Raw genomic sequence first — 17,124 nt, forward strand, 5'->3', positions numbered from 1 at the left:
GCAGTTCTGCTCAGAAATCCTGAAAATGGTGACAGGAGGTCTGGCAACTGGGGGAATGGCATCTCATTCTCCGCACTGAGCCACTCAGCAATTTTCTTAAAATCCAAACAATAACTTTCACTGGCACACCTGGAGATTTCTCCAGTGCTGCTTAGGAAACTATCACCATTTTCTCTGACTGCATGTTGGTGGGTTCAACATGAAGATATATTTTGGTGGAGCTGCCTGGTTCCTGACCTGTACTCGTCAAGGGCAGAGAACATTTGAGGTAAGTGACCCAGTTTTCATAAGGAACTTTGGAAGTGGTCCTAGCTGGGTCTCGGGAATCATAGCAAAGACTGGGCCAGTATCATACAAGGTAAGAGCCCAGGATAAGATCCTGATGAAACATTTAGACCACTTGTGGAAAAAAGAGCCCCCACCTGAGCCAGCAGTGTCACCAACCCCAGACATGCCTGCCAGTAGTACTGATCAAACTGCTGAGTGAACCAAATAGGCCACTGAATGCAGAGCCTATTGCTGTGGGAGCTAAAGAGATAACAGAGGAGGATGTACTGGTACCAGGAGAAGCAAATGGAGAGGCTGACCCAAGCGAAAAGACCTCCAAGGAGAAACCCCAACCAAAGATACTTTGTTGCACTCAACGTAAAAATTAGTTCCACAGTGGACTGGGATATTGATATCTCGAGCTAATAGGGGATCTGAAGGGGGAAGGACGTTGCAGCAAATCTTGGAAACTACATGACTTCATGTCCAATAGGATGGAAGCACCACAGCTTCTAGAAGAGTGCAGACTTTAAATCCGCAGTTTTTGTCTGGACTGAGAGCATTAGTAAAAGCATAGATTGCTGTTGCATCTGTAAATAGTTTTCTGTGAACAGTTTTTCTGCTTGTAAATAAATAGTTATCGCCTTATTCGCTGGTGGCCACCTAGAGTTTTCATTACTGCAGTTTTATAAGCCAAAGTTGTTAAATATTCAAAACAAAAACAGAAAATGCTTCATAAATTCAGCAGTTCTGACAGCGTCTGTGGAAAGAAAACAAGTTAACGGACATGAAGAACAGCGCAGCGAGCTGGCAAACTAGCACACCAAGCAGTTTGCTATGTTCTCAGCGTCTTGCCAATGGTGTGAACTGCTTCATGACCAGGAAGGGCACAAAGCTTATTCGCATGAGATTGATTGGATTTCATTGGATGCCCCTCCTGGATGCTTCCCACCTCTCTGGTGAGATGTCAAGTTAGTACAAATCAGTAATGGTCTCCACTAGCAGAGACCAGGCACAGTGGCCACGCTGGGGAATCAAAGACCATCGTAGCCCCAGGGTAGTAGGGGGCATAGTCAGGCAGTGCCCATCTGGAGCATTGGCAGTACCCACTGGACACCTTGGCAGTGCTAGTTGGGTACTGTTTGTCGAGCAGGACCAAGGGAGTGGGGTCTGAATGGGGGCTATAGTGGGGGGGAGGGGAGGGGGGCATGAGCTGGTCCTGAGTGGGGTTTATGATGGGAGGGTTGTGCAGGGGTGGATCATGAAGAGGGGCATGCCGGGTGTCATGATGAAGGACCTATTGGGGGATCGCCCTAATACCGTTGACCCGTGTCAGGATGTGGGTAGCTCTCAATGTCCATGGGGCGGAGGGAAGGTGGTCTTGGAGTGCACTGTGAGATCGGGGCACCCTAGGAAAAAGGCACCTGAACTTTCTGCAGCCGGCTCACTGGTGAGTTTACCTTCCCCCCCCACCCCACCCCACCCCAATACCGGCACACAACTCACCACTCCCCAAAAACATGACTGAGTGTGCGCGTGAGAGACCAGCGCGGTTCACCCTATTTTTTTCACCGTTATAACACTTGGAAATGTTTTGATCCAAAACATTAATTCTGCTTCTCTCGACAGATGCTGAATTCTGCTGAATTTATCATACGTTTTCTGTTTTTATTTCAGATTTCCAGCATCTACAATTTTTTGCTTTTATTATTTAATATTCAAACAGATCACTTGTAAAATATAAAGAAACAAGCAGATGCGAAAGTTCATACTCTTTCAAAATGGAAAGTCAGTGACTAGCTGGACAATACGATAAAGTTATATTCTGTAAAAAAATCACATTTCTGAATATGAAATTCACAAGATAAAACTTTAAAACACTTGAAGTTTAAGCATAATGCTCAGTTAATGTCTCTGAGACAATAATTTGTTAGAATTGGCTAATATTTGGGATCATGTGATTGGGATCAGAGTCAGGCTGTTCTGGTGAGTGTGTTCACAGATTTGTACGGACGTTGACATACTTGCTAGGAGGAATGAATTTGTATATCAATACATCAACATTTTGAATAATGACCTAGAGTTTCTGTTATTACTGACAGAAGGTGGAGCAGACAACCTTATAAAAACGCTTATTTTTTTCAGACAAACCGATTTTCTTATTAATAAAATGGTACCAAGTTATCACTCTTAAATACATCAAGGAATATCTTTTAGTGCAATAAGAGAAAAAGAAATAATTATGTTCTGTCACATCGCTGGTTGTGCTGGTTCATGGAAGAATTTTACATTTGTCAATTTGTAACTGAGTTTGAGTAGAAACTTGAACTTTGGAAACTAGTGCAATTTATATCCCGGTTGCACTCAAAGTGAAAACCCTGCCCCAATATCGCCTCCTAATGGTCAAAAATGGCATCCAAGATGCACGCTCACTTCTGATAGAGAGTGAGTTGAATACCATCTCAGTAAGAGTGTTAGTGCCTATGCACCTAATGACCACTGGCAGCATGTCAGCAGTCGGATTATGATATCAATCCATATGCAATGCACAGTGCTGCAATGACCCCATTGCTGCCATTTGCAAATGCTGTGTTCCAGTCTACAACCCGGACTAGCTTTGCGCAACTAAACATGATGTTAAGTAGCAAGAAGGCCCCCTCCATCTCCACACCACCCATCAGCGTTACTAACTGGATCATGAAGTACTTAACGGTTGACTGCTGCATTATATCTTTTTACTGCTGTTTAAATTGCGTGCATTTCTGGAGCTTCTCTATGATGTCGGAGATGAGGGGTTTGGATTATGAGGAGAGGCTGAGGAGATTGGGTTTGTACTCGTTGGAGTTTAGAAGGATGAGGGGGGATCTTATGGAGACTTATAAGATAATGCGGGGGCTGGATAGGGTGGAGGCGGAGAGATTCTTTCCACTTAGTAAGGAAGTTAAAACTAGAGGACACAGCCTCAAAATAAAGGGGGGTCGGTTTAAGACAGAGTTGAGGAGGAACTTCTTCTCCCAGAGGGTGGTGAATCTCTGGAATTCTCTGCCCACTGAGGTGGTGGAGGCTACCTCGCTGAATATGTTTAAAGCGCGGATGGATGGATTCCTGATCGGTAAGGGAATTAAGGGTTATGGGGATCAGGCGGGTAAGTGGTACTGATCCACGTCAGATCAGCCATGATCTTATTGAATGGCGGGGCAGGCTCGAGGGGCTAAATGGCCTACTCCTGCTCCTATTTCTTATGTTCTTATGTCTGATGTTTCAATAGTTGACAGAAAATTATCAGAGTGGCGCTGTAGATTTTAAAGTCGGGACTGAAACAAGTTGATTTTTGATATGGGTGGTATGGCAGGTCTTCCTCTTGGGACTGAACATGACTGGGTGAATGAACAAGAGGCAATGCAGAGTATTACAAGCTGCTAGAAAAAGGAGGAGGGGAGGAGACTTCTCAGCAGGAGGCTATATCAGCCAAGAGTCTTTACCTTTAGCAAGAATCAATGCTTGAGATGTCTTCACTTTATTTCACTGTCTTGGCTATCTGCCAACTTTGATGCAAATGTCTCCTTCCTGGTTACTGTTAGGGATATAAGCAACATCTTGCAGCCTACACAGCACAGCTGCATAAGTGAATTCACTGATCTCTCCACTTCATTTCATTCCCTCGTGCCAGAAAAACCAGATGGAGTGATCCAGAGGGTTTGCATGGATTGCAACATCCTCCATGGTGCAGGGTGCCATTGACTACATGCTCATTGTCTTCCATGTGCCTCATATCGAATCAGCCATTTTGTTGAGCCAAAAGGAACTCCATTTCCTCGGTGCATAGCTGGAGCACAGGCAACGAGCCATGGAGATGAATGCACATTATCCTTGCAATAGTCACAATTCCTTCGTTCTGTGGCAGTTCTCTGTGCCAGCTGTGTTTGACCCACCATAGCAAGTCAAAGACTGGCTGCTGGGTGACCGGGTTTATCCATACATGGCACACAGCTCATGATTCTAGTCTGGGACCCATGCACAAGTGCACAGCAAGCCTCAAATTAGAGCCATATTGCCACAAGGAATATTAAAGAGCTTACCATTGGCATCTTCAAAGAACACGTCTGCTGCCTGAACTGCTCTGCTGGAGCATTACAGGCTATAGCTGCTGTTAAGGTTATTTTTCCGGCCAATTGAAAGCCGAGGATAAAAGGACCCATCTTTAAAGGATAAGATACTGCTGAAAAGTGTCTTCATCTACTCTTGCAGGCCAACATTGTCTGGAATAATAAACATGCCCATAATGCTAGAGAGGAGTAGTTCCTTAACTGTCAGCTGTAATGTTGAGCATCCTTGTTATTTCACCTGTGTTAATCATTGCCATGCTGTAGATGTAGAAGAACCTACCAGTCAGAAGTATTTACTTGAGCTGAGTCATTGTCACAGTTTCATGTTACAGTAATTGTCACAGCTGAGGTAGTTATTATTCCTGTCAGCTGCAGTTGATTTAACGTTCAATCACAGCATCTTTACGTCATGAAAACAGGAAAATCTAGCTCTGTGTATGTTTTTTTCCCCTGTGTTTCCTGGTTATGAACACAGATGGGTGCACTTTCCTGTATCCTGTTCTCGTGGCGAAACACCAAAAAACTGATCATGAAGAATAACTTTCTACCTGTAGGAATTTCTGTCTGTTCTTGTGCCATCTGGAAATTGCAAAACGTAGATTTACTTTACAGCATGCCTGAGAGGAGAAATTTAGAGCAACCTTTGCTATTAAATGCATAGATAATTGCTTTTAGGCGTGTGTTTCCACCTAAAAAAATGATTGGCATAACTTCAGGTCTTTTAGATTAGGAAAAGAGGAAAAGTAACATTTCCCTTCATATCCGGTGTTTTGTCCACTGTGTCTGCCTGTCTGAGTCAATGTTAGCAGATTTTTCCTGTTTTGTCAGTCTTTAGGAAATTAGAGTAGGTCAGAGAGTCGCCTGAAATGTGATTTGTTAATGAAATTACAAAAACAGTGCAACAATCAGAACAAAGGGAATTCAGAAGTTGCAGTTGAATTAAGAAATCCAATGCACTAGCAACATAGCACACAATAGAGACAGTACAAATATTATTGCCAATAGAAAAAAACTATCTACCAACTGGGTGGTCCAGTAGCATAGCATAAATGTTCTTTCACTGTGGAACCTGGGTTTGAGTCTAATCCAGGCTGAGAGTTGAAAGTCTGTCTCGCGAAATCTTGTTCCAATGAATGAGTTATACAGGACAAAATGGCCTATAAATTGGCACTAACCTGGTCAGTTTTTTTCAGAAAGACAACATAATTTGGGATATACCAGTTTCATTTCATATCAGGAGAAAGCTTTTTTAGATTAGATTAAGGCCTCTGGTTAAGGCAGAACAGAGACGCATTCACTGACATCCTGTGGTCCTCCTTGACCAACAAGAGTTTTTAATATTGGCACTGGATGGTGAAAAAAGCATCATTTCTGAACAGAGGGGGGAACTTCATGCTGAAGAGCACAAAAATGTACTAGAAATATAAAATTAGTTAGTTTTAATAAATGAATAAATACTACAAATTGAAGTTTGCAGAGATTAAGTGGAATAAAATGGTATCTGATCTGGCTTTTGGGGGAAAGCAGGATTGAAAAATTTGATTAAGTTGGGGAAAGTAGCATTAGAGCAGCTGAACTTTGATGCATTTCCAGGACATTCTTAGTTTCTGGAACATTTTATTCTAAAATTTTATTTTCCATAGCTTCCATATTAGTAATTAGGAGTATCCCTACTGCAGACGATGTGACCATTATTGCAATGTGATTATATTACAATGATGGGGAAGCATTTTGATATAATTTTAATTGAAATTTTCACACCAGTGGAATATTTCCCTTTGAGATATTGGGAGATAAATTCATTTGTGTGAGCACTGTTACACAGACTGTCACTTCCTCGGGGCAGGCATCACCTTGCGTGGCATTCTTCAGTGATATTAATGAGAAATACCATGCAGGTAGCAACCTATGTGACACTGCTTGCCCCCAGGGAAACGACACAAGTCTGTGTTTTGGCACTTTTATGAACAAATTTGTCCCTCTGTGCATTAAACAATAGATCCCTGAATTGACAAGGTCAATAAGCAGTGTTAAAATATACAGAACCAGAAAACATACTGCATTTCAGAACGTGTCATTTTGCAGTCTGTTTCATTATTCCTATGACATTAAATGTAGGTGTAGAAAGAAAATAATTGAAAAATTAAATTTGCTGAGGACTTTAGCATTTTTGTGTGATAAACACTCAATTCCAGTCCTTAACCCTCAGCAATTTGCTCAAACCTTGCAATTATTGCTAGTGCTTTGGGAAGAGCATGGATTTCTGCAGAACTAGTAAATCAACCAATTTTGCCACTTTGATAGTCTTATGCACTGCTTTCCTCAGTGACACTTTAATGTCAGGGAGTCCTGATCATAATTGGGCAGTTGAGTGATATGTTTATGAAGAAAGCTATAAAATTGAAACAGTATTCATAAAGAGCAATCTTTTTGTTGATTATGAAATTGTCATTTATGTGCTTATACATCTGGTGCAGATAGTGTGGCAAACTTTTCTCACCCTATGCTCTGCATAATTAGATTTATTAATGAGCTCTTGTTGTGTTTGAAAAGTTACATATAAATTCTCTTTATTTCAGTGACAGCTGAGTTGATTAATTTTGCAATGAGAATGGGCTCTGCAGAATTAATAAGGCGTATGTAAAACATTTCTCTTGTTTGCAACAGCCTGTGGGTCTAATGGTGTTCTCATAAAGGAAACAAATCTTTGAGATTTATGTTATGTTAGAAATGTTGTGCACCTACTGCTGACAAACTACACTAAATGCTAACCACGATCCCCCCCATTTCCCACTGAAACACCACGTGGAGTGATTGAGAACATTGATGAATACAAGCCTGACAGGACTTCATGCTGCATGGTCCTTGTATTCAGCAAGTCTCCAATTTCAGCTCATCCCATTTTCATTTGTCCTGTGTCCTCTACCAGGAAAGATCTCAGTTTGCCATTGTGTCCTGCCACTGAGTTAGATTCAAATGGCATCACCATCGCTGAGATCCCACTATCAGTATCCTGGGGGTTACCATTGACCAGAAACTGAACTAGATCAGCTTTATCCAATCTACATGGCCCATGTTAGGAGTGAGAGAAAATACTCTCCACTTGCCCTGAGTATGGCTCCAACAACAATCAGGAAGTTCAACACCACTCAGGACAAAGCAGTTCCTTAATCAGCACACGATCCACTACCTTGGACATTCATTCCCTCTACCACTGATGCACATTAGCAGCAGTACTTACCATCTACAAGGTGCACTGCATTGACTCACCAAGTTCCTTCAACAACACCTTCAAAATATCTACTACCTAGAAGGACAAGGAAATATCACAAACTGCAAGTTCCCCTCCAAGCCACATACCATCCTGACTGGAATTGCATCACCACTCCTTCACTATTGCTGGATCAAAATCCTGGAAATCCCTAACAGCACTCTGGGAGTACCCACACCAGATGGACTGCAGTGGTTCAAGAAAGCACCTCACCATCATCTTCTGAAGTGCAATCAGGGATAGGCAACACATGATAGTTTAGCCAACAAATGCCCATTTCCTGTGAAAGAATTGTTTTTAAATTGTCAGATTCAGCATAAATATCTGCAAACATTATGACAAGAGGTCATAGGTTCAAGGTGAAGGGGGGGGAGGTTTAACACGGATATCAGAAGGACGTATTTTACACAGAGGGTGGTGGGGGCCTGGAATGTGCTGCCGGGCAAGGTGGTGGAGGCGGACACACTGGGAATGTTTAAGACTTATCTAGATAGCCACCTGAACGGAGTGGGAATGGAGGGATGCAAAAGAATGGCCTAGTTTGGACCAGGGAGCGGCGCGGGCTTGGAGGGCCGAAGGGCCTGTTCCTGTGCTGTATTGTTCTTTGTTCTTGGTTCTTTAACATGTCGTCTTCAGTTCTGCATTACACCTAGATTTAAGATTATAAATGCTTGTATTCAGTGCAATAAAAAACTAATGTTTGTTATTGTGATTGTTAGAGCATGCATGCAAAACTCTCTAGTGCTTCTTGAATCTGGCCAGAATTCCAATATTTTTGTATTACTCGGCTCAAACTGTTGTCAAAATTGTTAAAAGCAAAATACTGCAGATGCTGAAATCCGAAACAAAAACAGAAAATGCTGGAAAAACTCAGCAGGTCTGACAGCATCTGTGGGGATGGAATAGACTAATGTTTCCAATCTAGATGACATTTTGTTAGCTCTGACGAAGGGTCATCCAGACTCGAAACATTGGCTCTATTCTCTTCCCCACAGATGCTGTCAGACCTGCTGAAATTTTCCAGCATTTTCTGTTTCTGTTTCAGATTCAGATCCGCAGTATTTTGCTATTTTGTTAATTGGTTTTCAATTATCAAAGCTGCATTTCCTTTCAAAATTCACTATATTAAAATCCAAGTTAGCTGTCATCAATTAACTCTGACATGGATAGAAAGCTGGGGGGTTATTTGGGGTCAGGAATTATACAACAGGACCTGATTAGCATTTTTCCTCAGTTTCTCAGACGCAGTCACCCAGATTGACCTTCGGCACCAGACTGCAGTCGGAGAGTGGAGAGGAGCCTGGGAAGATTGAGGAGGCTGGAGGTGAGTTGGTGGTGGCAGAGAAATATTGGTGTCCAGATCCAGGGAACACCAGGACAGCCAGAGCAAGAGGTGGTTGGCCTACAGTGCTAGGCAACATCATGTAGGCTGGGGTCTGGAGACTGGGTAAGGGGTGAGATTGGATTGTTTGGGTTTTGGAGGTCTCTCTGACCATAGATTGAGTGGCTAAAACACGTATATTGGATCCATCAGGTAAGAGATCTATTTGTATTCATCAGTTGCCAGGATTCTTGAGGACTGGAAAACTCCACCAGTCAGGGTTAAATGTAAAATGTTAGTTAAACCTGAGGCACATAGACTCATTGTAATATTTAAGTTGCCGACCCATCGCCTCATAGACATGTTTGTGATCTGCTCACTGTCCCATCTCTATTAAAACCTGGAAGTGGGGGTGTTGAGCTTAGCATTCAGATTTCTAGCATCTTAACACCCAGCCCAACCTCAATCCCGTTTAGTTTAGCCCTCACCCCATCATTATCTCGATTGTGACAGCAGCGGTTGTAAAAAATGTTAATCATCCTTGTTAGCATTATAAATATTGAAATGTCTATCGGTGTTTTTTTGACAAAAGTGCGCTGTATTTATGGTACCTTTTAGATAGGTCAGCATTGCAAGATGAAGAAGTCAATTTTCAGTTCACAGCTTCGTGTCAGGTGTAGATGTGAATGGATCTAAAAAAAAGGAGAGAGAGCAATCGTGTTAAACTTCAAAAGTTGTGGGCAGTTAAAGATGTGTCTCACAAAAGAGGGACAATGATGTGAAAAGCTTTGGCGAGTCTCCAAAGAAATCATAACCCATTAGTAGCCTTGCTAAGGCTAAAGAGTCGTGTTAGTTGCAAATGAAGGGAAAGGAATCTCTCAATGTAGGCATAAGTCCGAGCTCTGACAACACTCAGGAAACTTGACACCATCCAGGACAAAGCAGCCTGCATCCATCACCTTCAACATTCTTCCCTCCGCCACCAACACACAGTGGCAGCAGTGTGTACTATATACAAGATGCACTGCAGTAACTCACCAAGGCTCCTTCGACAACATCTTCCAAACCTGTGACCTCTACCACCTCGAAAAACAAAGGCAGCAGGTGGATGAGAACGCCATCACCTGCACTTTCCCCTTCAAGCCATACAACATCATGACTTGGAACTAAATCGCCGTTCCTTCATTGGTCAAAATCTTGGAACTCCATTCCTAACAGCACTGTGGGTTTTCCTACTATAATGTGGAGATGCTGGCGTTGGACTGAGGTGGGCACAGTAAGAAGTCTCACAATACTAGGTTAAAGTCCAATAGGTTTATTTGGTATCACGAGCTTTCGGAGCGCTGTTCCTTCATCAGGTGATACCAAATAAACCTGTTGGACTTTACCCTAGTGTCGTGAGACTTCTTACTGGCCATTCTGACTACACATGAACTTCAGTAATTCAGGAAGGTGGCTCACTACCAATTTCTCAAGGGCAATTAGGGATTAGCAACAAATCAGCCAGCGGTACCCACATCCCATGAATGAATAGAAGTGTCAGAGCACTTAGAAGTGGGGGCATTGCTGCATCAAGTGAGTGCAAAGAGTGTGGGTGCCACTCCAGAATATTATCTTCATAAAATAGCAATCCAGCATGCCCATAGGAAATCTAAAGAATGAAAAAAGTACTTGCTGCTACATAACTCCATCCAAAATGCTGACAAATCAGTGTTGCTAAATTTCTGACCTCAACTCACTATTATTGTCCACTGCCTCACCATTCCTCTGCTTTATTAGCTTCAGCAGGCCTTGCAGTAGATGGATCAGATCCTCGCCTGTCTTTCTGCTCATTTAAACAATGAGAAAATTTAGCAGGTAAATATGTGAAACCTGCGGACATTGTGGCATCTTGGTAGCTGTAGCCAATCAGGCAATATGACATCTTGATCACTCTGACATGTTTTTATTCGTGCTGTTAATTTGAACACAGTATAGTGTGTTTCGGGTGCTTCTGAACAAGCACCCAACAATTTGTTTAGTCAATCACTCAGGTAGTAATGCAGTTGAGTCTGCTAGACCAGCATCCATTGTGATGAAGGACTTTCTAACAATGAAAAAGGTGTTTTTACCTCTGCAGATAGTCTACGTGACTTCTAGCAGGTGCTTCTTGGAGATCCCCTTGACTTGGTGCCAGGTTCTAGCTTGAAGCTGTGAAAGTAGAAAGCCACACCATAGGGATTTTGAGATCTCTATGGGCAGATTTTTTTGAGACCATCTGCAAGCACCATTGCTTCATCACTAACCACTAAATCCAACCTTTTACTTCCTGTATAATGACTACACTTTGTTTTAAGCACTTAATCAGCTGTGAAGCACTTTGAAAAGACCTGAGGTTGTGAAAGATGCTGTATAACTGTGAAATATTTATTGTATCTATTTCTTTCAGAGATCTTGTTCCTACCTAATAGTGCATGTTGTCAACACAACATACAAAAGACTTAGGGAAAAATCTACTCTGCATAGCACCATCACTTTAATCAAAACAAAAATAACCAAATACTGGTGTTTAATTGGTTTAATAATGATAAAAGTGTAAAAAATTAAGACATGGATTGTAGGTTGATATTGTTTTGCATTTCTAAGAAAGCTCATTGGACATTCATGCCACATAGCTCTGATAGCGAGTCACAAGGATTCGCGTGTCACAGCTATATTGTCTAATATTTCAAAACTACAGGTCTGGTTTGCAGCACAAAGGGATTAGAAGTTTGTTTTAAAAGGTGAGGCAACCAGAAGTTTATAGATATTAAATAACTTGACCACAAGTTAGTTTCATTTTTAATATTTCCAAACTTATTTCAGAATTTGCCAGTGTTTTTATTCCTCCCCTCGTCTAACCACAGATAAGATTGTGCAGTTAAAAAGAGGGATGTTAATGTGGAAGATAAAGATTAAATGTGAAATATTTCCTCCATGATCCCCTTAAAGATTAACTATGGTCAGAATTCCCCAACCTCATCCGCGGCTGGGATTCTCCGGTTCCATTGCAGTGAATGGTGATTTGGCTGAGCATTAAATTCTGTTCTCGCTGGCAGCGGTGGAAAAATGAGAGAATTTCAGCCTATATCTCCTCCAAAGGTCAATGAGTAAAAAACATCAGAATATTTAGAACTGAACCAAGTATTACATATTAAGTGTTGTGAAAATGCTAACAATCTCATCTCTGCATCTGTGTTTTTAAGCTTTCTGGATACCATGCTGTAGTCTGAAGCATAACATAGATAATGCAGTACTCTGAGTTCTGCATTGTTAGAGTTGTCAAATATCAAAGTCAACGTCAGGATATTACCCATTTGCCTGTTTGGATGAATATTAAAGATCATTATTTTAAGATTTTTTGGATAACATTTGTTCCTCAGCCAAAAATAAACAGATTAATTGATCATGCAACCCATTATTTATGATGCACATGGATTGATGTATTTGCTTCTGTAAACAGTCACTGCATCCTGAAAAAGTAATTAATTTTATGAAGTGCTTTGAGACACTGTGACAGCATGATAAATTTCTACATAAATGCAATTTTAAAAAGATTTTATATAGACCTGGGAACTCACATATTCAATATCTGGTCCATATCTTGAGAAAACTGATTTCAACCATGACAACAATAGAGCTGTACAATTGGTCTTCAAGTTCCTCAGCTGCTAAACAAAAATACTCCTTCGTAATTACTATTCAGTAACTTCTGTTGAAAAGTTTGCATCAAAGGATGTCGGTGCATGAGATCATGAGAATGGAGATCAGTTGTTAATACTCCCATTGTTACTAATATCATTAATGTCCTCAACCTGGACAGTGAAGATCCTTTTTTAATGTAGTGCAGGGCAGGCAGAAGGGGACATTCCTGGACTCCCTCTTCACTTCCTTCCAACTTCGACCATGCAATGCTAAAATTCCAGGTCAATCAAAGAAATCTGATAGTTGAACAATCCTACTTTGAACTCCATGAAGTAAGCTTCCAATCTAGAGTATGTTAATAGCAAGTCTTTATTAACTCATAACTATGTACATAATTATACAGACATATGCTGTTTCTGAACCTGCAATGTACCTGGAGCTGGTGAAATCAATTACTCATGATTTTTTTTTCTTGCTGGACTTGGGAGCCATATGCCAAAACTCAGAGTTTGCAATTGCATTTAGTGACAAGTTGCTATCAAATGAAGTTTCAGACTGAACAACTTGAAAAAGGTTCCTCAGGGCTAGCTGACCTGGAATTGTAAAATAAATTATCTCAACTTTGCAGGCTCTGAATGCTGCTTGCTAAAGCGGGACTTCCGAGGAGGATTTAATGGAGTCTTCTGCTTGAGTAAAACTTCTGCCTTTCTGATTCCAGGCTCTTGTGTCTCTGGAGCTTTTTGGTGAATTTTCTCAGCAATTGTAACTTCAGTTGGGAGTTAGATTCAGTGCAGAATCCATTGAAGGTTTTTTTTCCTTTGTTTCCTGGCATTGTTGAGGATGAGATTTTTTATCCTGAGGCTGCCACTATGACGAATTCTGCTTTGGACACCAAGAAGTTGGCTTCCAATCTGGACTAAGTTAACAGCAAGTCTTTATTAACAACTCATAGCTATGTACATCTTTACAGTAGATGGTACAGGTTTAAAGCTGACCCCATCCTAGCACTTGACCCAACTGTGTCCATCTCTAGATTGACCCGGACTCTGGGTCAGGTATCTACTTATGTCACTGTGTGTGCAGTACTGTACTCAGTCCCACATTAGCCTTTTATGTAATCTTCAACTATAGAAGTGAGATTTGTGGCAAATTAGAGGACTTCAGAGCCCAAAGAAAACCTTGAAGAAATAAAGCAGCAATGATGTTCCTCCTCGGCCTTCAAGGCCAAGACCTATAATCTTACCAGCTGCTAAGATTGTAATTTCGGGCCACTCTTCAGGTCTACAGGTCTATCCTGTATTTGTTACAGAAACAAAACATAGAACAGTTGTTGGTCAAGAATTATTGAGCTGTTATTCCTCAGAGACTAGACTGGAAATTTCCTGGTTTTGTCTGTTCTAGTATCTTATTGTAATTGTGAACTACATTATACGGTTGCTCCTGCTTACCAAATACAAAAACAGGGGTCCACTTATGTACTATAGTGTCAATGGGGATTTTCCATGTATGATTACAGTTTATATAACCAGCAGGATATGTAATCTTGGTGCTTACAATCAGTTAAAATTGATGATGTCGTTTTGGATAAGGGTGACTCATTCATTTATTGGAAAGCAGATGTTTGCTCAATCACTGTGCTCATCTCTGTAATTTAATGCGATGGTTCCTATCTGGGAAATGATCTAATATTATGAGAAGTGTCTTTACAGATTAATGATTGATTATTAGTTTCATTGTCCATTGTTTCTTAGGCACATTAAACGTTAAATATGCTTTGTGTGAAATAACATTGTACTAGTGTGCAATGTACATGTTGTGCTTAATATTCACCATCATTCCTGTCCTTAACAGATGACTGTTGACTTTAAAAGTACTTTTATATTTGTTCCCATGAAGGGAAAGCACAAGAGTGGCTGTGTTTATTGTTCAACCAAATTGCTCTAAGTATATGATGTTCTTGATTATTTGCATAACTGAGTGGTTTACTAGGCCACATCAAAGATATTAACAGTTGACCAAATAGCAGGTACTAGAGTTATGTGTTAACCGGACAAGGCAGGTTCCCTTCCTGATGGTTGTTAGTGAAGTAGTTGCTGTTATGTCAATTCAACAACTTTTGTAGCCAATTTATTTCTGTGTTGGCCCACAAATTAGTAGACTTATTCAAATAAATTATACAGCTTACTATGGCAATGTTTTGACACAATCTCGGGTGCTGTAAATGCAAATTATGTTAATTTTTCATTGTAAAACCATTTTCCCTTCATTTAAAAATAATGGTTTGTAACTTCCTGGCTTCCCAGTGTTTGGGTTTACGCAGCAATTTTGCAGAAGTGCAACCTATTCGATGTCTGAAACCCCCAGCCCCAATTTTCAACTCCCCAACCCCCCACTATCCAAACCCCCACCACCCCTTCCTGATGTGTGAACCTTCCCACCACTTCCCTGATTTCTGAACTCCACCACTCTCCCAGATGTCCAACTTATCCTGATGTCCCCCTCTTCCCCTGTTGTTGTCTGAACTCCCACCTCTGCATCCCATTTACTCACCTTAGAAACTTAATGTTTCCCTTTCAGTGGGACTTATAAACTCACCAGCCAGTGCTGTGCAAAGGGGGCGTGTACTCCTTTGCTCCGCTCCTTTTAAATTTCGCTACTGGAGCCACGGACGTGGTTCACTTCTTGAGTCTCACCTGACCTGAGTCAGGAAAGTCAGGTGAGACAGGTGTTTTAGAATTTAAACATAAGTGGTATAGAATGGTGATCCACCACTGATTGCCACTCCGAGAAAATTATGGCCCAATATGATGTTGACAAAATTAAAAATGATACATGTATTTCCCCCAGGCATAGAGACACTGATTCGTTGGGGTGGAGATTAAGATACCAATTTGCTTGGGATGGTGAGGGTTTGCATGTGTTTGGACCCCACCATTTCACAATAAATCCTAGACCAGGTTTTAATATTCAGCATCCAGCAAATTGCTTTCCAAGTTTTAAAATTCCACAACAAATTACTATAAACAGCATCCAATAATCCTTCCTCCATGTTTTGAAACTCTGGATAAACCCCCACTTTTGTTGCAATCTCAGTTGATGTTATAATTAGACAGGAAGATTCCAGAATGGAACCTTGGCTCAAAAGACCATAACTTTTACTTATCTTTATAAAACGTAGAGGAACAGAGTCACAGCACCACTAATTAGTTTTAACAAGAAAAAAAATATTAAACTTGAAAAGTTGGATTGTTATATAGTATTCCTTTACTCCATCCTTATCTCAACAAATATGCACAGATTTTAAGATTAACATGGATTACTTAGTACATCTTAAACTACAGTGGTCTCATTAATACAAAGTCCCTTTTAAATGCACAGATTGGCTGTGGCCAAATACATGCACTCTGCAGTGTCTGTAATTTTCTCAGAATCCCCCCAGATAACTCTTATACCGTGAGCTGCCTTGTCTCACTGAACTCTGGCATCTACATGAGAGTGATTTCAAATTCCTCTTTCAAAAAGCCACACTTTCAAACCTTCTTTTAAATTATACTTTCCATCTGCTGCTTCCATCAAGGTTCCATTTCCGGTTTTAAACCTCTCCCTTCAGGTTTCCTTTGTCTTGAAGGCTTTTACAAAAATTCCAAAGTCCAACCACCCATTTCTACAATTATTGCAAATATGTCTCAAAGGGACTTTGTGTTAATGAGACTACTATAGTTTAAGATGTACTAAGTAATCGTGTTAATCTTAAAATCTGTGCGTATTTGTTGAGATAAGGATGGAGTAAAGGAAACAAATCTTAGTACTACAGCAGATATCTTTCCGGCCCCTCACAATCCAATGCCTTTTCACCTCCCTGTGACTTTACTGAATGGTAATCTATTCTGGTTCCCAGATTTCTCTGTTCTGTTAACACTATACTTCTTGGAAACTTCTCTTCATTTCTCTCGTTTCTTTAACTAGCTGGACTTTAAGTTTCCAGCAACTGTTTTCTTAACCATTACTCTATAGTATGAAAGAGATGCTCCCTCTTTAGCCTCCTAAAACCAGCTACTTCTAGCAGAACTGAGGGCTGCATTCTCTCTCACTACCTATCTCCAACTGCAATCAAATTTAGCTAAATTAAAACTTAAAAGTTTCTGGACCTTACAAGGCCCCGGTTGCTAAGCAACCATTGCTGGATAATTTACTCTTTACACCATAGCTCTCTCTAAGGACAATAGTATTTTAGTTGGAATTGAAACCAACCCCCATACATACAAACACCATTGTCCAGCATGAATCTAACTATAGGTTTTACCCTTCCAGGCACAGAAATGTTAAATTAAACTCACTTTATACTATGCCTTATTTCCAATGTTTACAAATACAAATATAAATCCTTTAAAAGTACCTTTGTTTTCCTAACACATGTGGAGCGGGGTCTAGTCACATGCTAGAAGCCTAGAACTAAGTGTAATGTGTCATTCAGTGGCTTTTTAATGCAGCCATTG

At 40.7% G+C, this 17,124-nt stretch overlaps 1 protein-coding gene across 4 annotated transcripts in view; it reads left to right on the forward strand.

The window, feature by feature from the left end:
- pde4ba (phosphodiesterase 4B, cAMP-specific a) overlaps positions 1-17,124 on the forward strand; it is a 671,909-nt gene that overhangs the window by 527,050 nt on the left and 127,735 nt on the right. For all 4 annotated transcript variants that reach the window (XM_078218430.1, XM_078218431.1, XM_078218432.1 and 1 more), the window contains one exon: positions 8,879-8,968. In XM_078218430.1, the coding sequence (XP_078074556.1) occupies positions 8,879-8,968 (90 nt within the window). The remainder of the gene's footprint in view (positions 1-8,878; positions 8,969-17,124) is intronic.

This window comes from Mustelus asterias, chromosome 8, assembly GCF_964213995.1.
Source record: "Mustelus asterias chromosome 8, sMusAst1.hap1.1, whole genome shotgun sequence".
In the NCBI taxonomy this organism is placed as follows: Eukaryota; Metazoa; Chordata; class Chondrichthyes; order Carcharhiniformes; family Triakidae; genus Mustelus; species Mustelus asterias.